This window comes from Hetaerina americana, unplaced genomic scaffold (genome assembly GCF_022747635.1).
Source record: "Hetaerina americana unplaced genomic scaffold, ioHetAmer1.1.p SCAF_200, whole genome shotgun sequence".
Taxonomy (NCBI): Eukaryota; Metazoa; Arthropoda; class Insecta; order Odonata; family Calopterygidae; genus Hetaerina; species Hetaerina americana.
This window is the reverse complement of record NW_027286765.1, coordinates 95181-123099: the sequence shown is the minus strand read 5'-3', so window position 1 is coordinate 123099 and position 27919 is coordinate 95181. Positions and strand designations below refer to the sequence as shown.

The following is a 27919-nucleotide window of genomic DNA, read 5'->3' as shown; positions in this document are numbered from 1 at the left end:
AGTAATCTTACTGATAATCTTCTGAGTCACCTGGAATAACTTTTCCTTGTATTTGAATGCCTTTTTTGGTTTTGGTTATTCATTGCCAAGTTTGTTGCTAACTATCCGCTGTCTGTCTCCAGCAGAACTCAATTTATTTCTCCCTACAGGCATTAGTTGTGCATAAACCATAGTCTTCATCCTCATCACCATCCCTTCCATTGCTCTGGGTTTCCCTGCTGTAATACACACCCTATTATGTCTTCTTTGTGATGGTATATTATGTCAATTTAATCCTCCTTATGATTGCTCAGAGGCATTGAGACCTGATCTATAATCAAGTCTGTCAGTTCTGGGTACATCTACCAATGGTATTCCATCGGTTGCTAGGTCTATGTTTATTAGGTTTATATTGAAGTTTATTTAATATTTTTGACAACCTGATATTTAATTTTGCGTATTTATTAGAGCCACTTGCCATCAAGGACATACCCCCATTCCAAATGTTTTTCCAATGAATTGAAAAGGGTTTAATTAAATGTTATCAAGGCAGAATGTTTCTTCTCTTTTAGAATGGGATTGAGGAGAAATATCAGTGTTAGATTGAGGTGTGTTAGGCAGGTGATGGATACTGAATTTCCAACTAGGAGACTTCAATTGGATTTGTTCACACACCGCTATAGTCACTCTATACCATGGACTTGAGCATTTTCAATCTTATTTCATTACCAGAGTTAATGCTGGGAAACCATTGGTGGCACAGGGAATGAATTAATCTATTCCCAATTATTAATACACTGCTAATGGCTGAATTTCACATAATGACATGTGGGGGTTAACATTCCGTGAACTATAACATTAACTGCCAAATGGAGGTTCCCATTGATTGCTGTGTTAATGGTTTATAATGAGGAGAGTGATGCCCTGAGCAATGACAACAAAGGTGCAAAAAGGCTAGGAGAGGATATGGTTTGTGGTACGTAATGCAAATTATGGGCATTGAGTAATGCTGCAGCATCTCATATCATTTGGCTTGAACAGAAATGATTGATAGAGATGTCAATTATTTCGTGAGCACTTGGAAGAATTGGATTACCACTAATAAATAGAACAAGGTATTGATCTAGGTTAAAAAAATTGAGCTATTATGCAATGCAGTCAAAACAAATGTTGTTTCACAAAGTTAATTACCAAATTAGGTTAAAGTGATTAAGTTTTTTACTGCTGTTTCAAGTATTTGCTTAGCTGGAAAGATGTATTGTCCTGATGCTTTTATTTGTAAATGTTAATCATCTGCCATTATGATATTATAACCTGTTTATGCTTTCCATTTGTTGCCCACTGAGAATCAGAAAGACTTTGATAAGGATGCATTCGCCATTGACACTGTTGGCAGTAGTGCCATGAATGTCCAAGATGACTTGTTTATTGTAAAAGAAGGGGCTGAGACTTTTAGTGGATGCTCTTTTGCTCCTGAAAGGGGTGTAGAACTGCCAATGGTTGCATGAATTCAGGAAGGTGAAAATCATTGGTGCAGTAATGTAGAAGCAAAGAATTTGGTGAGTGTTTATATATAATGTTGTGTGTATGTATAACAATGTGTACACAATTAACCATCTGCATATTAAATCTAGCCTATTTAAGGTAAAACTTTCCTTGCAACAAATTCAGAGTGTAAAAATTATTCGTATTGATTGGGATTTGAACCCAGATCCCTCAATATCCAGTCGAGTTCTTTAGCCTCTTAAGCTACTGAGGCATCCTTTTAAACTCTGAAATTTTTGGGCTTTTTAAGGAACAAGATGGTTTTTTGAATTACTGTGCATACAATGTCAGAAGCATGTCATGTATTGGTGTATGATGTGCCACATCCCATAAGGTTAAAGCCAACTTTTAACACTTATGTTGTTAATACATTGACAAATTTCAACGACACTGGGTGAGATGCCGCTACAATCTGAAATTGTTGCATTGAAATGCAAATTAACAGATGACTGTGTTAAAAGTTACTTTTGTGGCATCTCCTTCAGTTTCTTTGGAATAAAACTTTCCTGTTTATTTTCTTGAAAACCCTCTTTTATCTTGATTTTTGCACTTGATTGTTTGTTTTCTTTCATTCCTCTGTATGTTTTTTGACCATTAGGCAATTCAATTTCTATTCTCCTTTTTGCAGAAGTTATTAGGAGAATATAATACTTCCATTAGTCATTATTGTTCTATGAAAACACATCTCTCTCTGTAATGAGATCTCACATTATCTGTAATGTTCGTCTTTCAGGACCCATTGAAAGAAAGAGATGTTTCATTATCCTTTAATAAGGAAGTAGATGTTAAAGAAGACTGTCATTTTGACATTCCCCAGGACCCATTGGAAGATAGAGATGTTTCATTGTCCCTTTACAAGGAAGTGGATATTAAGGAAGACTGTCATTTTGTCATTTCTCAGGAACCATTGGAAGATGGAGATGTTTCATTATTCATAAATGAGGAAGTAGATATTAAGGAAAACCTTCATTTTGACATTCCTGAGGAGGATAAATGCCTGGGAATGGATCTGTTGCAGGAACAAGGTAAGGTCTCATGCCTATTAGTTTTTCACTTTTCTTTAGGCAAGACCCTTTCATTGCCATCAGTGTTTCCTATTCAGTGAGATAGAACTGTTGTTGAATATACCAACAGTATGTGTCAAAACCATATTTCAAGGAACTTGTTAATGTTCCTTATTTGTAAAAGCTATAGCAATGCCTTTGATAATACTTTATTCTCTTTTTTAACATTTTGTGCAATATAAGTCAAGTTTATTTTCCAAGATATAGTCTGCATGCATGCCAATTTACAAGTGCTGTGGATTAATGCCATTGGATGAGGAGCACTCTGAATCCATCAATCCTGCTTCCTTTGGGTTTATCCTTACAGTCCACTTTCTCTCCACAAATAGCACTTTCTATTATGTTTTTCTTTCTGTCCATTCCATCTTCTTTTCCAAACCTTCATTTCAAAAGCAATCAAATCTTGCACCTCCTTTTGTTTCAATGACTGTTTCCAAGCCAAACAGAGCCAGATCCGAATTATCCATTCATCAAAATATAAAAGGTTTCAATTCCCTAATACATTCATTCCCTATCACATAACCTAGGTTGGTACCAGGGGATTTCATGTACCAGGGAAACCGATCAATCTTTAAAGATCTTTAGCCTATCCCCAAACATGATAGTTTCTTCACCAATCTTTTTCCTAAATGCTCCTTGTTAACTTTCAAATGCCCTAACAACTTATCACACCTTATATCAAACAATCCCATACTTAACATTTCAACCTCTTCCAATAATAACTCCCAATCCCTGCAATAAAATTATATGTAAAATATTTGTTTTAAAAACCAGGATCTCACCCATATCACATACAGTTTTTATCTCTCTCACCAATTACCTACTCATCATGACCTCCAATAATGTAGTTTATCTTCTTAATCACCAACTTTACCATTCTCCTCAATATTGGACAGTATGTCACATCCCTCAATATTAGAATAAATAATCATGTCCGGCCTCATGCAGGGTATTTTCACTGATTGGGATGTTCCTGAACCCATATTTTACAGTTTTACAACCCATTGTAACAGTTGCTATCCATATCAAACCAAATGGTCCATTCCTAATTACCTCTACATAAAAAGATAGAATATGTAATTACCCAGACCATTGAGATAGTTTCCTTTCAAATCTATGCTATGTCCTTTTCAAAAGGACCTCTCTTCAACCAAATCCTCAGATTTATACAGAATAATAAGTAGTGCATACATAATCATTACTTCTGGAGACAAATGTTTAATGGTGGTTTTTTCAACTTCGCAGATCCTTCACACATGATAACCCCTCCACTCCCAACACCTTACATGTTATTCTCACCCTTCTAGAAATCCATCATCCAATTTTTCCTTTTGCATCTCTTATCATACCTATCCATTCCATCCAGCATCCTCAGACCCTTCTGTTATAATAATTTCCTTAGTTCCTTCCGTCCCTTCCTTATAAAAGTTTCTTGCAACTTCTCTTCATGTACAAGGGCAGTTCAATAAGTATCCATGTTAGAAATGAAGATACCACATTTCAAAAATATTTTTTTATTTTTCAACATAGTCCCCTTTTAGAAATATACACATCTCCCAACATTGCGGCAATTTTTTTAACCCCTCCAAAAAGTAGGATTTGTCAATATCTCCAAAATATGCCCATGTCTTAGCGATAACTTTATCAATTGAGCTGAATTTTTCTCTTGCAAGGCATTTCTTCATGTTAGGAAATATAAAGAAGGCACAGGTAGCCAGATCAGGTGAATGAGAGGGATTTGCCAGGAGTTCATAATGTAGCTCATGCAGTTTGGTGGCGACAACTCCAGATCAGCTTGTTGTCCACAATGGGCAATTTCAGAAACCATTGTGTCAAGAATTTTTTCATCCCCTACTTATCATGTGAAATATTGCCATTCTGGTCAACGCACCCATGACGCCTGCTATTTTGTGCACTATGAAGAGCCATGGTGTAGATTTTTTGAATGATTTTCTGGGTAGCCATGTCTGCTGGGTGTCCTGGTCACTTCTCATCAAAAACAGATGTTTGTCCACATTAAAATTCATCTAACCGATATTTAACTGTGATCATAGTTGGCAAAATTACTTCATAAACAGCAACCAACTTTGCTTTTATCTCCTTGCATTTCTATCCATCCAAAAACAAAAAGTGAACTACTGAATAATACTACTCTCTTTCCTTCTCATTAAATATCACAAAACAAGTCTTTTTCAAATCCAAACTAGCCTTTAAATCAGTCTGAAATTCATTTTCCCATCATTTGATAGATGGCAGCACACAATGAAAACATATACTTCGCTCAGAAAGGCCCTTTGTTGTAAAACACGGGTACTTATTGAACTGCCCTCAATCAGGGGGTATATATGTATATGTACCTATATGTATGTGGCTAAGCAGTAAATACATATATATATATATATATATATATATATATATATATATATATATATATATATATATATATATATATATATATATATATATATATATATATATATATATATACACTATTTATACATATATTTATAGCATATATTACCACCATATATTTATTTTGTGTTACTCTATATATATATATATATATATATATATATATATACAGTATTTATACATATATTTATAGCATATATAACCATGTAGCCAAGTGGTTAAGAGGTCAATCTGTAAACTGTAATCAACATGAAAGTTTGTTTGTTTGCTAGGTAGCAGTAGATTTCACCCAGTACTAAGTCTGATTGTGAAATTCACACATCAGGGTAAGGGAGCCAGTCCCTTTCCCTGTTCCAGAGAAAAGACTTGGCAAGCCGGGCCAAAATTACAGTTATTTAATAGAAAAAACAATCTGTATGCACCATAAAATGTGCCATAGCCAAAACTAGTGAATAACATAACCCTAAGTTCACTGACATATGTGTCGCCCTATTAATTGTTATTGATTTATTTTTTTCTTTTGATTAATAGCAACCGCATGAAAGTTGTATTTTGACCTTTTGAACAATTTCTTCCCTAATTATTATTTTTTCATTTTTTTAAAGTTCAGGCATGGCTCTTTTTCCTTCCTAAAGTTCCTGTCAAAAATATATTTTCTTGAAAAAAAAAATATCCTTTGAAATTAAAGCTTTTGGAAAATTTATGCAAGACAACATGGAAACCCCTTTTTTTTAAATAATTCCCTTTCATCATTTTTTGCTAAACAAAAAGTAATCAATATAATAAGTGTCCCATATGTTTCATTGGGAAATCATGTGGCACAGGATAAGGATATGACCCCTTAATAATACTGCGCTTATAATTGGTTTCCCATAATTATATATAAGGCTTGGTTGTTAGGAGAATTAAACCATCACTAACTAAATTGACCATTTTTTTCATAAATTAATTGGTCATGATTGAACTCATGATATAATTCATCGCTAAATATTGTCATTTCCATAGATCCCATTTTCCTTTTTTTAGTTTAGCCTTTTCAATGACTGTTGTTTTACTTTGTTCCATTTGTTGAAAGCAGTAGAATGTTATGTTTTTAATTTAATTTTCTGTTCTTTATGTTAAAGAATTTCCTTCTCTATGTGCTATTTTCTTTTCCTGCTTGCTTTTCTTTTAAAGCATAGGAAATATAATTATCCCTTCTCAACTTTAATCAACCCTATCCCTTCTTGACTTTTAATGCCTACTTGTTTTAAGTTAACAAAAAGGTGTATGTTGGGTTAAATAGTCCATTGACATAGTCAACAATAAGGTGAAAAAATTGCACAAGGGTCATAGTTTTCATTCAATGGCAGTTAAAGTTTAAATTATCAATGAGAGGAAATAATTTCTAAAGTATTTAAAAATTATTCTTTGAACGATGATTTCATAAAACCACAGAATAGAGCAAAAAGTAACTTTTCACTTAAACTGTCCCAAATGTCAAGAGGCTAAGAAGTATTTAGCCTATCTTTTTGTTTTGAGTACAAGTATTTTCAGTGGACATTATGGGAAACACTCATTACAGTAACTATTAAGGTGTGCATTATGTGATGACAGCTGCCTTTTTCCTGAAATTTTAGCATAATCGCAGTTGATAGGATACACAGATAGCCCAATGAATTTGTATGAAGGAAGACCTTCAAACTTTTGATTGTAAACCTACATTCATTAATACAATAAGAATGTACACAAGTATTTTTAAATATTATTAATTATGTACAGAATAATGAATATCCCTACTTGAGACGAAAAACTTGATTATAACTATTTATTGGTTATCTTCTTTTTCTTAAAATATTAAGGGAATGGCCAGAAGCTGGATGGTACAGGGAAAGATGCTGAAAGTAACCTACTGCACTCTTGTCAATTTGGCGTGCACCTTAAGAAAGGGATAAAATTCTTATGTGATATTTGCTCAGAGGTATTTAAGTGTAAAAATGAAATTGCAAGACATATCAAAGTGATGCACACTCTGGGAAAATATCATCAATGCCAACAGTGCACCAGAAACTTCGAAAGATTGAGTCAACCCAAAAGCCACATGTTAACACATGCTGAAGAAAAGCCATTTAAATGTGGAACATGTTTGAAAACGTTTTCTTGAAGGTGGATCTTAAAGAGACACCTGTTCACACATTCTAAGGAGAGATGAGAGAGATAAGGATGATTCGCACACATCTTACATTCTCACAAATGTAAGATGTGTGCGAAATCTTTTAAGGAGAACTGTCTCCTTGGGAATCATGTGCTGACACATTCCGTTGAAAGGCAGCATAAGTGTGATTTATGTTCAAGAGTATTCTCAATCAAAGGATCCCTAAGACAACACATCCTGACACACGCTGCTGAAATGAGGCACAAATGTAATATATGTTCTAAAGAATTTTCTCTCAAGGTTAATCTGAAGGTACATATGAAGATACACGCCAGTGTAAGACCATACAAGTGTGATATATGCTCAAAGGAATTTACTCAACTTAGAAATCTAAAGAGTCACATGTTGAGACACACTAATGAAAGGCTCCACAGATGCAAAATTTGCTCAAAGGCATTTCCTGAAAATAGAGATCTAAGGAGACACATATTGACACATACTGGCGAGAGGAAATACAAGTGTAATATGTGCTCAAAATCATTTGCTCTAAACAGTAATCTGAAGAAGCACTTGTTGGTACACTGTGACGAGAGATCTTACAAGTGTGAGTTTTGTCCAAAATCATTTAATCGCAAAGATTACCTGAATGATCATCTTCTGACTCATGCTGCTGAAAAGCCTTATAAGTGTACACAATGTTTGAAATTATTTATTAATAAAAGTAACCTTAGAAATCATATGAAGTTGCATGCAGATGTAAACACTGACTAAAGTGCCCTAATATCACACTCAATTCTATCACTCAAAGAGAACCAAAATGACTAATATTTGAAGTGCAATAAAACACTGACCTCAGTATGAAATTTAAAAAGTCGCTTGCATCAATTTCCTCACATTAAATAATGGCATTATAAAATGCTGAAATTATAATAAAATTGTTATTGTTCTCAGATATTATCCTGTTGTGTTGTGATTTTCTTAATAAAATATGATATAATATATCACTTTATAATTTTCTTTTATGATTACATCAATTTATTAAAGAACTCTTTCCTCTGTTTAAATTAAAATACCATAATCTTCAATTAAGCATATTTTCAATTTAATTACATTGTTTTTGACAAATTAATTTTCATGTTTTTGGTGTATTTAACAATGAATCCACTATGAGGCTTCCATGGCAATGTTTTTACTATGTAGCCCTTTAATTAACCGTTTTGGGAAGCTGTGGGAATGGAACTTTCACCTATGCAGGGATAGTTTGAAGGTCAAGAGGCATATATACCTCGTAAAACTTTGAGAAGAAAATTTCAGAGAAATAGCTGTGAAAAGTCTAATATTGATGAAGGCTAGCAATGCAACTTGAAAGATATGTACAGTTTGAGAGAATTCAATCATGGTAATGCTTGCATATGAATGGCTATTAATTTATTTTGGAGGTTTGCTTTTTCCAGAAATTTATAGTACAGAAGTGGCCAGAGGAGGTAACTAAAGCATTTAAAAGTATTTTTTGTGTGCATCAACCATTGAAAATTCAAATAGTTATGGGTGGTGGATTTTTAAATAGCAAATTCAGGACATTTCTTACTGATAGTTAATAAAAAAAACACTTCTATTTAAACCAACATACAATGAGTATCCTTAAATGCTAAAATTAAATAAAATACTGAACAAGAACTATGTTGATTATATCTGCAAATTAATTCAAACTTATAATAATAGGGTTAATTTCAAATTGTGTAGCAAACTTAATGACATGGGTAAAAAAGGCATTTACACTTGGTAGCAGGAGAAAAACCAAATTCGTTTAATGTTTCAAATATTGGAATCAGCCATCACATGAGGAGTAGTGAAGAACAGTTCCCATTTGCAAAAAGTAGCATATTAAATTAAAAAAAGGAAATTCTTATGTCACTTGTGTAGATCCAGACCTATACCAACTTGTATGTTGCAAGATATGAGTGGGGAGAATATCTAGGGCCTTATTTGTGCTGTATTATTCCAGGTTAGTATTTTTTGCAATATGGACGACGTTATCAAGAAGATATTGAAGCATAAGGAGTAGTCAACATCTCAAATATTTGCCTTAGTTGGAGACCCAATGCTACTTCATCTCTTGGGTTTGAGCCTCCCCAATTTGTAAGATTTGAATGAATTTTATCTCGTGCTACTTAGCAACAGCTATAGGGTATCTTCCCCAAACACTTCTCATTTTCAAGTGATAATATCACAGCGTATTGATGTGGGGCGGGTGGGTTTTGGGTCACATTTTGGTTTTACTGATTGACGTAATCCATCATGGAGGAGAAGGATAATAGATCGTGTCATGTGGAATAGGTGGAAATGTCTCAGCAGAATGGAATGCATAATGAGGAGGGAGAATCGCCTGGCAATAACAGCTCACAAAATGAGGATGGAGTGGTCCAAGATGAATCAGGTAAATGTAGGGATCAGGTCAGAATCAAACTAAAAGATACATATTTTTTTACTATTCCAAATGGAACTTAGAAACATTTAGATTTTGCAGCTTAATTATTTATCATTCTGAGGATAAAAGAGCTGATATTGTAAGTTATGTAATGTATCATATTGATGTACTTAAATGGGATAACATAAGTGAAATAGCTGAGTCTTTAATCTTGTTAAAGTGATGTTATGTTAAATAACTAGGTTCCTGGTATAAATATTTCTAGGTAGAATAATGACTAGAAATGGAAATTGTGTAATTATATAAGGCATTTACTCTGAAAATGAACTTATATGTTTTGATCATCTATATGCATTAACTAAATTTGGCAGATTTATTTAGAATTTAAGTTTTTTCACCTTCAGTGCTTATTTTTGAGACGACATCCCAAAATAAAACCTTCCACATTGTGATGTGGGCTCTAAAAGGTGCATCACAAAAATGAGTATGCATGTTTACAGCCAAAAACGCATCTGACATCTAAATAAAAAGACATCCTTGAAGGTCACGCAATAGAGGTAAACTACAAATATTTCTGTATTCTTTACAATTTAAAAAATTATCTTTTTTTGGAATATGAATTAAAAGTAATTTGAGAATACTTTCACACATGTTACTCCATCATATCAATACTGTGATTTAATCCTCATTTACTCCTTTGGGAGTTTTAAGAGGCATCCTTGTATATGTGTTGATTTATAAAACGTTATTTTAATTCAAACACGAATGTTACAGAAAATAAAAAAAATGATTTCATTATATTTGCCAAATATATATGGTTCCTTAAAAATTTTACATGAATTAGTGTTTCATAACGTTCTCAGCATTCTAGTGTCGAACATTGATATTCTACTTAGACATTCTTTGTCCCAGGAGGAAGTTAATGTGCATCAGGGGCCACATAGTTATTTGTAGGCTTTTCTTCATAAGTTTCAGCTTCTTTCCCATATACTTTCACTTGTTATAATTATTAGCCATCATCTTAATCATTCAAAAAGTGGTGGTAAATTATTCATCCCTCTAAACTGGTGCTAGTCTATCCACATGATTTTTAGATTCCATAATATCATTGTATGCCTAAACCATGCATGGCTTACCTTAAGCCATATCCCTTCTGCACCTTGTACTGCCTCAGGAAACCACTCTTCTCCTTACAAACAATAAATGTAATGAGAAACGAATAGATAAGTTGAGTAGCTAATGTTAAAGCTGAACTAACACCAGTGTACCAATACCATACTCCAATATACCAGCATTCCAATACCATATAACTTAGACCTACACAGCAATTTGTGATATTTACCTTTGCAGGATATTCTTTAATGAGGAGTATGATATTCTTCCTGTGCCTAATTATAATTTTTCAGAACAGCTTGTATCCTGGTAAGGATCATGCAACTCTTTTAAACAGTAAAGGGGGACCAGAGATGTGTCTATATGAATTAAACATAGGATTCTGAGAAAGAAATCTCATTTTATGCTTCACAATATGATTACTAGGTCAGCATTTATTAATTATTCCTCCTTTTTACCTCATGCAATAAGTAAAGAAAATTACGCATAAATAGCATTTTCTTAAACTTCTAATAATTTATTGGAAAATCCTTTGCTCTGATACTATGTCTTAGATGAGCATTGGCAAATGGTACATCGGTGAAACGTGCAGAGCGCTGAAAACGCGCATGAGTGAACACCAGAGGGCAACCAAGGCCAAACAGTTTAGAGCATCGGCCATCGCTGAGCACGCCTGGAGTGAGCCTGGACACTCTATTCTCTTCGACGACGCTTAAATAATAGCGAAAGAAGGAAAATACTTCCAGAGAATATTCAGAGAGGCCATTGAAATCGTTAAAAGGCCAAAAAATTTTAACAGAGAGGATGGATATCCACTCCACAGTGCGTGGAAACGAATAATTCCGCGCAAATATGAGGACGTTCCCTGATTGGCCAAGAAATTTCCCGGTATTGGCGCCGGATTTTTCCTATATAAGACGGGACAACAAGCTTCTTTTTCATCCTTGACCTGAGGACGCCAGCAGGGAAGCTGGCGAAACTGTTGTACATTTAAACGACATACGCGGACGCAGCCTGAAAAATGTGGAAATCAATCAAATCAATGCTTAAAAAGCAGGAATTCAGTTTGATTCACCATACAGTTAGAACACACCATCTTCAGATGATTTTCATTCTTCACAATCTATTAATATGTTTAATTTACTTCTGTTTAACCACATAATACACAAAAGTCCTAATTCCAAATTACAAAAATACACTTTGACAACATTGTACTGAATATATGAACGAAATATTGATTAATGTAACTCAAGATATATTTTAAATAAATTTTAAAAAAATGTCAACAGGACAACTATATTTATTTTAACATTTTTAATATCGTCTACAGTATTTTCAAAATGTGAATGGCAAATTTCTATTTTCGTCAAAAACATATTTTACACTCCAAACCATTTTTACCACAAACAGTACACTTCATTTTCCGCTTCATGCACATTCGAATCAATTGGTTTGAAGTAAACCTTAATAATTTTATTACTCATTTGTAAACTATTATTTAGCTATGTACATATATGCTATTTAAGATACATATCATACTTTCCAATTCTAATGTAAAAATTGTGAAAGGAATCTGAAATATTGTATCATCAAATCATAATAATTATAATAAACTGATTATGGGTAAATGAATATGGGAAAGAAAGACTAAGTAAGCATTATTTCGATGTATAGATATGAGAGAGTAACTCGTCTAAAAGAATTCTCAAAATACTTTGATTCCTCTTCCAAGAAATGGTAATTCTACAATTTATAACAAATACAGAAGTATAGGAAGATAAACGCAGATAACAAGATACTCAGGTGTATCTACAAGAAGATGGAGAACTATATCAAAGGAATAACCCTTAACACATGTTCAGTTTTAACTCAGGAGGGTGAAAGGCAACACAGCAATGAGGGCAGTAATAAGTACAGGAACAAATATAATACAATGAGGATGTAATTTCCTGTTCTCTAAATGTCTTAAATTGGATTTTGTAGCTTATATTTTTAAAAACTAAAAATTAAAATGATGAACAAATTAAGAGATATGGGAAACATTAGGCTAATGTGCAAAAATTACTTGTCTTAGACTCTTTTCAGCTACTTGTGGAGAGTACAATCTGTTTTAGGGTGCATTTTAACCTCTCCTGTGATGTTGATACGTATTGAAGGTGCCGTTTTGAGCCCTTTTAAAATTGACTGTGGAGAGGGGTGGAGAAGAAGAAGTGTAAATAAAGGAAAATGAAACATTTGCGACGATGAAATGAGATTAAGGAATGATTATACGTCCTATGTGATTGCATATATTATTTCCTCAGTCTTCACAGGGTATACGTGTTTTGCGTGAGCTTCGAGGTTTTTTACTTAGAGGTAGTTAGATCCATTTAGTTAGATCAATTTTTTTCATGTGTACATTCATACTTATTTAAATGATGATTCTTTTAGGGCCCGTGGTCAGGGCCCAGGCTCACATTGTTGAGCTTGAGACGTACGTATCTTTCCCTCCTCCTCCTCTCAGATAACCCACATTAATTATCATTTTCTAAATAAATATGCCAAATTAAGGTAATGCATTTAGTTTAACACCTCATATAAGTTTATTTCAAAGTTTTCCGATGAAAGGAATTAATGAAGATTATTTCCAATTTGCTATTTTTCTTCTTAGATATTGTTATTCCGGGAACCTATTTATATACACATAACATCACTTTAACAAGATTGAAGTTTTCAGTTAAAATACAAAATAAAATATACTCGGGTTTGGTAATGTTGGATTTAATGTCTCTTATTTAAAATCACAGGTATTTTTTCAATTTTTCGGTAGTGCTAAAGTTTTGTAAGCATACAGGAATGACCACAATCTATTGAGTGGGAGTTTAAATATTTTAAAAATATAGATAACTATTTGAATATGGTGATCACCTAGCGCCGAAACAAAACAGAATCGATTCTCAAACTCGCGCTTAGTAATCGATTCACAATGAACGACCTATCGAAATGTAGTCGCCCATTTTGAAAGTCACTGTTTTGGCGAAGTTAATGGTGACAGTGTGACGAGCTCCAAAGATGCCCCGACACGAAAGTTTAAAGTGTAGATTATGTCTAAACCGTGGTGGACGGTACACAAATATATTTTATGAAAACAACGATGCTGAGAAATTGGTGCGGGAAGCGATAGAAGAGTTGTTGGAATTGGAAGTAAGCTACCCGTTGTATGTTTACGTATTATTGATAATGATGCTTTTATAGTAAATTTACCACGAAATGTGCGATAGTGCCCTATTTTAGCTTAAAATAGCCTTTAAGTTATTCAAATAATGATTTGAGCCCCATTTAGAGCGAAAGTTTAGGGTTTAATACTTTGATAATCTTGTTATTATAGGTAGTCAGGGAAAGGAACAACCCGTGGTTGCTGTGCTATAAATGTTTCAAATTGCTGACGGATTTCTACATGTTTAAACAGCAGTGCCATGAAAACCAACATCTATTGAACATTCAAAGGACAAAGAAACACGCGGAGAGAAAAAACCGCCGCACAACGGTGAGTCGAGGCCAATTATGGTTGGTATTTTGTAATGTTATGAGCAATGTTTTTGGATAACGTTATGCGTAAACGGAAGTAACTTAAATTGAATAATGAACATATTTATTTTTAATAAGTGTCCTCGCTATTGTACGTAAGTCTTGAGGTCTTATTTGCAAATGAATAATACTGGCGTTTATTTAAAAATTTGGAATTTACTACGCTCGTGGTAACACTTCGAGCAATTGTATTCTATATTTAATTGGATATCTCAAGTAACAGTGTACTAAGATTTAATATTACTAAAAGTGTGAAAATATTGAATGCATTTATGCAATCTGTTTTCATAAATTGTGAGTAAACCGAAAAGGATGATAATATACGAATGTCCCTGTGACATACCCTATTAAAATATGATCTTGGAGTACTCCCTTGAATATTCTTTTGAATCGTAATTTTATAAGGTCATTCAATTTTAAGGAAATTGACTTTAATATTTGTAACTCATTGCAGTGATAAACACATTATACTCGTTGATAGCAATCATTTAGTGAGGTAAAAAGAATATGTAGGAATTATTTTGTGAAGCCTAACCATCTAGTCATCATAGTTATAAAAAGATTAAAATACTTTAATATGATGCACTTGGCCAACTAGTGTTGATTGGAATGGTTGAAATAGATTGGTCCTTTTGATATATTTTATTAATTCATATAAATAAACTCAATTGATTTCTCTAATTCAAAAAATTTCAATTGATATCTTCTATTTTAATAAAAAAACATGTAATTAAGAAATTTTTTCTGTCATTTTTTGTGAAGAGTTATTTAATATTTTTAAAGCTCAAAAACTAAGGCTTCTATTAACTTTAGTAGCCATGACCATATTTAAATAGTTAAAAATATATACAAAAGGCTGTATAGTGCTCCATTTCATTTTACAGCATTTTGCTTATCATTTTTTCCATGATGTTAGTGCTGGTATATCCACTGGAAAATATATATTTCCTAATAATACTAATGTTTTGTTAATTTTAATAAATTTCTCCATTGATTGTTTATAGAGGAATCTAAAGGTAGAGCAGGAGTCAAATGATGCTTCCAATGATAGCAATGTGGGAGTTGCCAATTTGCGGGGGCTCACTAGAGTATCCAGCATATTAGGAGAAAGATGCATTCCCAGTGTAAACAAAGTAAGTACTAATTGAAATTCTAAAATTGATACCTTCATCTTCTGGACTCTTAATAAAATAATTTTAAAAACAATTTGGAATAAATCCATTCAATCAAAGAATTAATATTCAGCAAATAATGAGAAACTGAGATTTATCTGAATTCTTCATACATATCAATAATGGTCTGATATTATGTATCTAATCTCTTATAAGTCTTATTTTTAATGCTGAAATCAGCTATCAGGTGGTGTGGTTTTGCATTTTCAAATTATATCCTTAAATAATTGCTCTTTCTGTTATATCTTGCTGTGCTTCAGATATAAATTATCCCCATACAGGTAAACATTGATACTCTCATATCATATCCATAAGATATTAAGAAAAAACACGTGTTTAATTTTGAATTGTATTAATTGCAAAGGAAATATATATGCATAAAAATGAAATGGAAAATGTTTATCAAGAATTAAATATTCAATTTCAATGTTCATCCTCTTTTTAAAATCTTTTTAAATGCTTATATTTTGAACAATTAGGTTCAGATCACAGTTAAAAAAGAAACTTCAGATAATGAAGATCAGGAAACTGTTGAAAATACAGCTAGGTTGAAAAAAGTGGACCATATTATGAATAATCAGGAAGAAGATTCTTTTCAGGTAATGAAGAAATTGAAACAGGTTGACATTTTAATTTTTTGAGCTATCAGTTAAAGATATCAACAAAAAACCTTACCCATCCAAAAGCTTTGGTAATTTAGATAAAACATATTCATCTTTTTTTTAAAATACTGAAGTCAGTGATTTTTACTTAATTTAAAAGGTTTTATTGCATATAATGTTAAAACAATATCTGAAGTTCTATATTTTCACTGTTTTTTCATTATTCAATTAACTTAGGAGATCATAGTGAAGACAGAGGAAATGGATGCTGAAGAGCAGGAGACCAATGGAATTCCAGCTAGCCAGGTAGATGTGGACCACAATGTTAAGAATCTGGTAGGAAGTTCTATTAAGGTAAATAATAAATTGAATATGTGATATTAATGCCGTTATTGCTCATGTTTCATGTTTCAACTCATGAATACACACAGTAGAAAAGATTTCTGTATATCATCTTATAAAATACAATACTTTATACTTAATCTTTTATGCATAGATAGGTATTTATGAAAGCCACTTTTGAATGATTATCATGACCACACAGCTGTGTATTTACTTGCTAATCAAAAAGACAATAACGTTATATTATTGCTTATTATATAGAGGATGTGTGTGTATTGTATGTGATTTCTACGTATCTTGCAATGCAAGAAAGTATATCTAGGAATAAATATAGAAGTAAAATAATAAATGAAACGATTAATATGGTATGGCATGGCATTAAGAAGGTTTTGTATAAAAGTTATCAGACCATAGTGGTGGAAGTTTAAGTTAATGAGAGTTAAAATTTGCTTAAATGATAGTGTTTACCACATTGCCAATCTTCAAGTCCTCATAAGGAACGTAGGCAAATTGCAAGAAAAAGGCATTCATAATATAAGTGAAGTAATTACTTATTAAAATTCAAAAATAAATAACTTGATCTTCGGGAATCATTCGATGGAATTTTGATGATAATTCTGATTAAATTCATAATATAGAATAATTCTTGTTCAGTGATACTGTAGATTCTGACATTTATCTGATTCTTTCATGCATGCCAACTAATGGCCTGATATATTTATCTAAAATCTTTTATAATTCTCATTGTTAATGTTTAAATTATCTAACAAGAAGTTTATTTTTCATTTTAAATATGTTTCCATCATTTATTGGTTTTGTTTTGATACTTAGTGATGTTACGCATAAAAATAATTGCTTAAGGTAAATATTGAAAATTGAATACCAAATGCATCATATTTTAGGAAAAAGTTTTGAAATCCATTTATCCTAAGGAAATTCATAATTCCTTAAATTATACCTAAATTCATATATTTTTACTGTTTTCTCACTATTTACCTAACTTTGCAGACCATTGTAGAGATGAAGAAAATGGAAGTTGAACAGCAGGAGAGTGTTGAAATTCCAGCTAGGCATAGGGATATGGACAACAGTGAAGAGAATCAAGAAGGGACTTCTGAGGTATTTAAGAAACATTCTAACCATAATGGCACCATTATAACCAAATTATTTTGGTGATATATGTGCTGTTATTGTAAATGCTTCATTTTTCAACTCATGAATACCTTAAAATAGAACAGATATTTGTTTGGCATTGAAGAACCCTATTAAATTGTCTTTTTCAGAGTTTTCGTTTTGAAGGAACAGTAATAGGTGACATGGTAAGGCTAATTTGAGGTGTCATAAATGTTTTTTTAAATATAATTTCATGAATTTTCTGTTGGTTATATTAACCTTGTTGACACTTTTTCGTAGCCCATTAAGCACTTAGGTAAAAAATATAAAATGCAGTTGATTCCTCAGGTACAAAGTTCTGATAGATCACGTCCTAAGCATAAAATTAAATGACAGGTATTTCTTTCACTCTTAAATTGCCTGATGGAAATCTTATTGATTAGGAAGAATGTTCAATCATGTTACTTAATTTTCATGTTTTTTAATTGCATTCTTAACTGTTATCTTCTTTTAAATGTTGCAGAAGGCCATAACTGCAGACCTTACTCTGTTTATGTTAACCTATAAAATATTGCAGATAAAACTATTACAGTCTCTGATGTGAGTAAATTTTTTTAATAAATGTGTGCACTCTTACATTGCCAACCAACATAACCCGCCATCAAATTGACCAGTACCTGTGGGTTCAGAATTCAGCCGCTCACTAATATTTTGCACATGGAAATGAGTTCCATTCCTTGATTAATAAGAATGAAGGAAAAACAGTGACCTTACCTTAGATGTGAATATCACAAACCTGAAAGTTATTTTTTTGATATATCATGTTAGAAGATAAGTCTTATTTGTCTATAATCATTTTAATTATCCAATTTTTGCTTATATTCCCTGCCCAATAATGTTATAGATTAAAATAAAACCTTTAAGATAATTTGACAAATGGCCATACAGTTGAAATGGCCATATTTCCTGGTTTTGATGGCCTAGCAAATATTTCTGAGTACCATTCAAAATTTGCTATTTCTATGCAAACGTAAATGATGCACAAAATTTCTCATTCAGAAACAATATCTAACCTAGGGAAAGTATATTATCTTTTCTTTCTATGATATGCCTATGAATATTATAATTTTAAGTAATGCCTATATAGGGCTTATTTTTAGGTGAACTTTATTTTTACTTATCAAACATCTTGGTGTTGATTATGATTATTTATGTTTATTAAGGAGCTGTGTGTGCTCCCAAGCCTTCAGAAGGATTCAGAGAGCCATGGTGTTGATTTGGTGAATGATAAAAGAAGAAATTTGATGGTGTTGAGAAGTTCAATGAAAGCTATTAACCATTCAGTACAAAAGTCATCAATTGAGGAAGAGGACAATTGTTCAGCCAACACTAATGTGAATTTGATGGATGATGATAACTGTGAAGAAGTTGAGATTCAGGTAAGGAAAGAAAGCTTTTATGCATTGCTTTCATTACCAATGCTCTTTCATAACAATATGCATTATGTTATATTCTGAGTTCATTGCTTTTTAATCTTAGGTAGTGTTATGAGATGAAATGGCCTTCCATGTGGTTCTGCATGGCTAAATCTTTCTTTAGATGAGGACTGGCATTAAAAATCTTTAATATCATTATTGAATAATACTTTCATTTAATTCAACTATTAACAGTATCAAATGTCCTGTGTTTATGAAAATGATGGACTACCAAATGATTTAAGTTCCAGAGTAACTTGTAGAAATTAGCTCCCGAGATGTTCATTCCTGATAAAATTATTTTGAAATTTTGACCATCTGTCAAAATAAATAAAAATGGATATCCTTGGCATAAGTATCATGATAGATGAGGAGAGCTTAGATAGTGTTCTTTGGTGATAAATAGGGGCTGTCAATGCTCAAAATGACCAGGTTGTATTCTTGAACAAGATCATGATTCCAATTAGACAATGTGATGACTGCTTCTAGTTTTTTAAAGAAGCTTATTACTATGAGAAAAATAAGCCGCTAGACCTATTCTCTGTATTTCATATGGTATTTAATTTGATTGGAGGACCAAAACTATTGTTCACAATGTTGAGGCATTTTCTTGTTAATAGTCTTTAAATATTTTCATTTTATATTTTTAATCCATGGATATCAAAGGTGTACTTATTCTTTAATAGTAAGCTCTCCCATAATTTAACTTCTTTATACTTGATTTGAAACACTGACAATATCATTTGATGTTAGAAGGTTCAATGAATGATGTTAATGCTTTTGAAGAAATTAAGACAAATGTTATGTATAAATGCATTCAAAAATTATTAATTTAAATTGAAATGTAAAATTTTAAACCTTGTATAATTTTATAGATCAGGTTTGAAAGTTTTTTGGGCATTTTATTAATGTTTTGCATGGATGCAATCTACATTAGTTATGTTGGTATTTTTCAGGATGATTTAGAAGACTTAGAATTGCATTTATTCCCTGATGAAGAAGTAGACAATAAGGAAGAATGTGATGATGATACTTTGCAGGAGATGGGTGGAGTTACATTAGAGCAGTTGAAGACACAAGGTGAGGGAAGCTGGAGACTCTGTTGTCTTCCTTTAGCATTTTCAGTATTTTAGAAATACCTAAAATGTCAAATACAATGTTATGACTAATTACAAAAATTCATGAGAAAACATTTAAAACAGAATAAATTTGTAACAGAATTATTATTATCAGTTAATCTACTGGTCAATGTAGCTTTATGGATGGACATAAATACTAATCAAATAATTGGTGACCCCTAGCAAAACACAACATCCTACGCTATATCAGGTCCCTCTTCAGCTCTGGGTACTTTCTTCCTCCCATCATCCATCATAACATGCCTATTCTGATCCTTCCCTTTCCTCATTTGCCTAACATTCTACCCTCCATTAGTCTTCCACATTGGGCTGCAAGTCAGAAACCCCTTCAGCTACTTTTCCTCCTTTCATAAGATATCTCCCAGCAAACTTCTTTCTTTGCCCACTATACCAAGCCCTTCCTCATTTATTTTCTTCTCTGTCCATTTTACCTTCTCTATTCTTCTCCACACCCACATTTAAAAATCCTTCAGGCAATGGCTATCCTCTTTCTATAACCACGTTTCTGCACTGTAATTTCTGCCTTCATATCAAAGTTTCCTAAAGAGTCTTTTCATAATGTCCTTCCTCAACATCCATTCACCTTATGTCCCTATTACTTTTGCTGTGTTGGTCCAATCAATACTGAGATACATAAACTGTTTTTCCAGCTCTAGTTTTTTCCATCCTATTTAAATGTTAAGCTTAGCCTTTTTCATCCTAGAAAATTGCATATTCTTTGTTTTATCAATATTGATTCTCATCCCATACCTTTTGTACTGAATTACCAATTCACTAATCAATGCTTGCAGCCCCTTTGCTGACTGACAAACTAAGTTTGGTCATCAGCAAACCTAACTGAATTTAAGAATTCCCCACCCACTTTTATTCCACCCTCCAGTTTTTCCCATGCCTCTTTATTCATTTCCTCTGCATACATGTTGAACATCAATGGTGATAATGGGCAACCATGCCTTACACCTCTTTCTAACACTGCCCATCTGGACTCCTCATTCCCTACTTGCACCTGAGCAGTCTGGGACATGAACAGGTTGCAGATGAGCCTGATTTCCCTCCAATTTTCTCCATTATACTCATTACTTTTTCCTATTCACTCTATCCAAAGATTTTTCAAAATCTAAGAAACAGGCAAATAACTCCTGGGTATGTTCTATATTCCTTTTGATTAATAATCTCATTACCACAATGGCATAACATGTCAAATGTCAAAAGGCTTCAGACAAAAGTCTGAAGCCTTTTGTTTAAGAAGAGCCTTATTATCATGCCATAGTTGTCAACGCCATTTGTTTATTAATTGTACCGATCCAAAATTTACAGTTTCAGTAATTTCTAAGCTTTGGCTGCGTAGATTTTTCTATGCAGTTAAAACCCGGACATGCAGAATTCTTCATTTCTAAGCCTTGTTTATAATTCCTAAATAATGTAATTTTTTGTTGTGTATAAAACAATAGTTTCAGATATTGTCCTTTTATAGAAATGGCTTACATTCTTAATTTTATATATCCTTTAGCTAATTTAGTTTCTGGTTTTTTTTGGGGATTAACCTCCTAGTCCTTATCAAAGTCCTTGTGAGATATAATTAACTTGTTAAAAAGTTTGCACCTTAATATATTATATTTCATTTCTTGAATTCAAGAGATATTTCAGCCTGGAATTATTCCTAATCTTTTCATAATTCCCAACTTCATAATTGATCCAGAAAGCCAAATAATAATATAACATGAAGTCACAATAAATCAAAAATATTATTCTCACTGTGGTAATGTTTGCATGATAGATATTTTTGCAGCCAATAGTAGGTTTATTAACTACTAACATATTAATGCAACAATTTCAGAGCGTAAAAATCATTCGCCTTGACTGGGACTCGAACCCAGATCCCTCAATATCCGGTCGAGTGCTTTAGCCACTTAAGCTACCGAGGCGTCCTCTTAAACTCTGAAAGTCCCAGTCAAGGCGAATGATTTTTACGCTCTGAAATTGTTGCATTAAAATGCACATTAGCGGATGACTCCGTTAAAAGTTACTGTTGCGGCATCTCCCGCAGTTTCTTTGGAATTACTAACATATTATTCATTCTTAGGTCCTAATAAGTTATTTTGGCATGGTTTAATATACACTTAGCTTGGTCACTCGGAGGTTGTAATTTTGCTAAGTGGACCTATATTTATTTCATTGCTAGATGGTGAAATATTAAAAATATCAAGAAAAAGAATATTAAAGTAAAAGTAATTTATTCTTTAGAATTATTTTAGTACATGTAATTGAGTCAGAATTATCTACCCATGGTTAAAACAAGATTATACTCTTTAATTCTTTTTTTTTATTAAAGCACTATTTGGCTGGCATTTGAAATAGGCATGACACAGAAGTGCTTAATAATTGATCTTGTGAAAAGCTAGCAAGCAGCTAGCAATAGCTGTTCAGCATAACTTTTAGTGAGACTTAAATTTGGTAATAATAACTTGTTTCATTATAGTTTTCTGTTAAACCCATAAGAAATGTCACGTATTATACACTAATACTTTTCTTTTGTTTAAAAGAAGCATCATAACATTTTTTTTCTGACCATAGACCTAAAAATAAATTTCCTTTTTAAGCGATAAATTTGTTTTTAAATCGTTCTATTGACAGAAAAGTTAAAGTAGGGGTTTTATTTTCTGTATTAAATTTCCTGTGTAAAATATATTTGTTGTCAAAAATTTCTAGCAATCTAAAGGACCACTATAGGAAAAGTTATGCCAGAAAAAGTGAAAGGATTTTTTAGATAAATTATATCAAAATTATAAATAAAAGTAATTTGAAGGGCACCATATGTGTCAGTTGGAAATCAGGGATTGCCATACTTATAATAGTTTCACATAATTAAATAGAAGTAATTAATAAATTAAGTATTAAACTTAAATTATTTGAGGTGAATGACTATCACTCACTAAATTGACCATTTTATCTGACTAGTAATTTGTCCGTGAATGAATTGATGATTTTATTATTCAATAAAGATTATCATTCTTCTAGTCCCCATTTAACATTTTGAAATTTTAGTATTTTAACTTCTATTGTTGGACTTTGTGCTTTTGGTAAAAAATAGCCACACAGAGTTAATTTCATTTGATTATCTATTCCCTAGGAAATGAATTTCCTTTCTTTAAACATTTGTCTTTTCTCATATTCCATTCTTTTAAAACAGGAAATATTCTTATTCCTTCTCAAAATTATTTTACAAATTTAATTTTCTAGGCATTTGTACATGCCAAGTAAACATTAGTGGATATCTCAAGCATGATGGCATTGTACCCTTTCTCTGGATAATTTTTTATGTATATAAGTCAATTTACCACCAGAAAATTATATTCATTTAACTCTATGTCTCTCGATACTCATCTTAATCTTTGTACATTCTCTGTGTGTCATAACCTTTGCTATTGAATAACACTTGAAAGCCAAATATTAGTAAACTAAAAAGTAACATAGTATAAATATTTTTATTCCTCTTTTTTGACAGAATTTGATACAAATGTTTGGTACTTTTAATATTTACTTTTTAAAGTCAACAATTAGGTGTTCATGGAATGTGCATGCTGGTTGAAACAAGCCATTAGTTTAGTAAATTGGTGAACTCTTGTGCAAGGGTCATAATTTGAATTGCTTGATGTTAAAAGTTTTAAATCATCTTTTTTTGAGTTTAATTTTAATGGAACATGAAAATAATTCTTAAACATGAGTTTACAAAATCAGGGAATGGAGCAACAAGTATATGTATTTTAGATTAAAATACATATACTTCTTTAAATTATAAAAAATTTAAAATTAAAAATTAAAATTAAAAATAATTAATTTATTTCAAAATTAAAATTTAAAATTTTATTATTAAAATAGAACTTCAGTGGATTATTTGAATTTAAAAACTCAAGAAAACAATTTCCTGGCAAAATTCTTCTGAAAAAGGTATTATAGAAGCTGTTATATTCCGTTTACCTTTTTGTATTGAGTACAAATATTTTCAGCAGACTTTCTGAGAAAAAAACTTGATTCATTATTTGGGTCAGCATCAGATAATGACAGATGCTTAGTCCTTGGCCTTTTAGCTTATTTGAAGATGGCACTATGAATACCATCTGAAATAAGCATACATGCCATGGTACAATTATACTATAAGAGTAATTTATGTACAAAATGTTTAAATGTCATCTAGAGAAAACAAACTTGTTCATTGCAGTTATATTATTTTTCATTGATAAGATTCATTTTCTTCAAATCTTTCAGATAATTGCAAGAAACAAGATGTTGCAGGGAAGGATGCAGGAGGCATTTTATTGCATGCTTGTCAAATTTGCTACAAGGAATTTGCACAAAGGGACCTTCTCAAAGATCATGTCTTGCGTGTGCATGTTAGGAAGGACCCACAATTCAATTGTGACTCTTGCTCAAAGGCATTTGACAGTAAAAATGACCTGGCAAGTCACATCAACTTGGTGCATTTGATAAAAGGGAAGTACCAACATGAATTCCGCACCAAAAACTTCCAATTTTTGAGTAAACTCATAATCCACAAGTCTTCACATACTGCAGAAAGACCGTTTAAATGTGTAATATGTTTGAAAGGTTTTGTTCAAAAGATGCAGATAAAGAGGCATATTTTGTCACATGCTGAAGAAAGGCCACATAGATGTGAAATATGCTCAAGAGCATTTACTCGGAATAGTGATCTAAAAAGGCACTTGTTGACACACACGGGTGAAAAGAGACACATGTGTGAGATATGCTCAAGAACATTTGCACTGAATAGTAGTCTAAAGAAGCACTTGTTGACACATACTGGGGAAAAGAGCCACAAGTGTGAGATATGCTCAAGAGCATTTTCACAGAGTAGTCATCTAAAGATGCACTTGTTGACACACACTGGAGTAAAGAGCCACAAGTGCGAGATATGCTCAAAAACATTTGCACTGAATTGTAGTCTAAAGAAGCACTTGTTGACACACACTGGGGAAAAGAGGCACAAGTGTAAGATATGCTCAGGAGCATTTTCACAGAGTGGCCACCTGAAATTGCACTTGTTGACACACACTGGTGAAAAGATGCACAGGTGTGAGATATGCTCAAGAGCATTTGCTCGGAAAGGTAATCTAAAAAGGCATATGATGACACACTGGAGAAAAACCACACAGGTGCAACGTCTGTTCTAAAGCATTCATTCTGACTAACAATCTCAAGTCACACACTAAAAAATGATCAGGGAGCAGTGTAAATTATATTCAAAGTCATTCACTCATGCTCATAACTGGAGCCTTATTCACAGCCACATACTTTTGAAAGCCCACATAAAACAGTTACATGTTTGTCAGAGTTTTAAAAACAAGGCATCATCATTGAATAAAGGCAAGCTTAGAAACAAGTAAAAAACTAAATTGCTCTAATTAAACAAATCATTCTCTAAAGAAGTAGAGGCAATGTATGAATGACATGCATAATTTAGTTAATGAGGATTATTTGCTGCTCATAAAGTCTTCCAAATATTCATCACAACCAAAGATCTTTAGAATACATTGATTTCAAGTTTGTAAAAATGTGACATTCTCCTGTTTTGTGTTATTTCTTTGAATAAAAGTTACCAGTTGTGAAAAATTTCATTTGACTATCAATCATTAAAATATTAATAAGTATAGTGATTTTCCAAATTTAACACTTTTTTCAACCATGGATTTGATACACTATCATCAGGTGAGGAAAAGTACAAAGGGAAGGAATATAGTATATACTACCTTGATCAAAAAGTTCCCGGAATAACCACCGTGTGGCGCTCCCATCGTTCCGATTTGAGGTCTGTTTTTTTGTTAAATTGGTACATCTGTTGTTGATATTCCCTTTAAATCTTAGTGTCATAACTTGACATTTGCAAAAGTTATGGTCGGTTTTCGGTATGTCCATCAGTGCTTCCTGCGATTTTTCCATTACTTCCTCTCGGCTGCTAAAACGCGTTCCCCGTAATGGCTTTTTAACTCGATTGAACAGAAAGAAGTCACAGGGAGCCAAATCAGGTGACTTCGGTGGCTGTTGGATGGTATTTGTTGCATTTTTCGTCAAAAAATTACGAATAATGATAGCACTGTGCGACGGTTCGTTATCATGGTGCAAAATCCACGAGTTTTCTGCCAACATTTCTGGTCTCTTTCGGCGAATTGCTTCACGCAAACGTCTCATAACGCCCAAATAATACTCTTTGTTTACTGTCTGGCCTTCTGGCAAAAATTCATGATGCACTACACCGTTGTAATCCATGAAAACCGTCAGCATTGCCTTCTTTTTTGACTGAAAACGACGTGGTTTTTTTGGTCTCGGCTCATTTGGTGAACGCCATTCACTTACCTGATGTCTTTCATTATCTTTGAAACAATGCTTTTTGACCATGCATAAATGTACAAAAATACGGATTAAGATATTTCAGGAACAAAGAAGGATACTTACATGAGTAATTTTGATGGTAGCCATCAGAAAGTAGTCATTGGGGGAAGAATAAAGACAGTTTTGAATTATGAGGGGAATTATGAGGGGAGATCTGTTTGTCAAATAGGAAATGGTCAGACAATGATGTGGCAGGTAATATGGTAACTGATCATACATATTCCAGCATTAAAACAAGATGCATTCTTTGTATTGCATTATTGCTTACCTGCATTATTTATTATTTAATGCACTTTTACAAATTCAACCAATTCTTCTCCCCCTCTCCCTTCCTTGTACTCTCCACCTGAAATTATAATAGTAGCAGCAAGCCAATGGCATTGGACAAATGACAATTAGTCTGCATTAATGTATAGTGCACCAATTCAACCCTTACTCTGTAAACGTTCCACAGCTTCCGACGGCATTTATACAATTCTTTTTATACTAGTATAATTTGGGTTAATTTCTTATTTATCCTAATGCTTAATTGTACCTAAATCTTTGTATTAAATATCTAACTAATGCCTATCTGAGTCACCTGGCGTTTTTCATGCATACCTATGTCTTTTATTGTCAAAACAAGGAGAAAATAATGCCTAATCTCCATCCTTAACCTGCAGAACTCAATTCCTTTCTCAATGCCGTGATTTCTTGTGCATAAACTGTACTCTCCGACCTAATCTCCATCTCTTCTTTGCCTTTTATCTTATTCCAAACATTAATCTTTATCATAGGTTACAAATGCTGCCCTATTGTCTTGCATGAACTCATTATTTATTATTTTGTGTAAAGGTGGTAAATTCCATCAATTTCTTTCTGCTTATGATTCCTTGGTCTGTAGACCAGAATGATGATAAACGGTGTAGATTCCATGTGCACTTCTACCAATAATAAATTATCAGTTGATAGGTCTATGATAGTTATGCTTTTATCAACATTTTCATTCACTTATTTGCCCCTCCATAGAAATAATATCATGAATATCAGGGTTTAAGAGCTCATTATTTTGTAATGCCAGGGTCCATCTAAGACATAGCCTAACAAGTTTTGAAATAAATGATTAGAAGTTTAATGACATGTTATTTCTATGGAATATTTATTCACATTATGCATGTGATTCAAAGGAAGAAAACGTAGCAAATATTGACCTAGAAAATAAGATTATTTACTCAAAAGCCCAGGTTTGAGGAAGGTAGAGGCAGGGGGGTGGGAAGATGCACGGATATTCTTAGGGGAGGAAAATCACCCCCTCCATCTCTCTCCCCTCCTCTCCTCCACACTCAATTTGGAAATACAACTTCTTTAAATGGATTGTATATCATTTCTTCTTTTCTTTGATTTCAGCCCTATCGTTTCAAGAATCCACTCCACCCGCAAAGGGCAGGGC

At 32.7% G+C, this 27919-nt stretch overlaps 1 protein-coding gene across 1 annotated transcript; it reads left to right on the top strand.

The window, feature by feature from the left end:
• The first annotated feature begins 1382 nt into the window (after positions 1 to 1382).
• Positions 1383 to 27383, top strand: LOC139688591 (zinc finger protein 431-like). The gene is made up of 8 exons (XM_071586133.1): positions 1383 to 1478; positions 2384 to 2549; positions 6842 to 6960; positions 7588 to 7710; positions 15247 to 15375; positions 16257 to 16370; positions 24519 to 24756; positions 27325 to 27383. Exons 1-8 carry the CDS (start codon positions 1383 to 1385, stop codon positions 27381 to 27383), a joined length of 1044 nt encoding a protein of 347 aa, XP_071442234.1.
• Positions 27384 to 27919: the final 536 nt, after the last annotated feature.

Bases quoted from the DNA above. Each gene is read 5' to 3' on its own strand.
- LOC139688591 (XM_071586133.1), top strand. From the start codon at position 1,383: ATGAATGTCCAAGATGACTTGTTTATTGTAAAAGAAGGGGCTGAGACT. The intron at 15,376-16,256 runs GTAAGTACTAAT...TTAACTTAGGAG, and splicing joins GCATTCCCAGTGTAAACAAA to ATCATAGTGAAGACAGAGGA. The intron at 24,757-27,324 runs GTGAAATATGCT...TTTTGTGTAAAG, and splicing joins TGAAGAAAGGCCACATAGAT to GTGGTAAATTCCATCAATTT.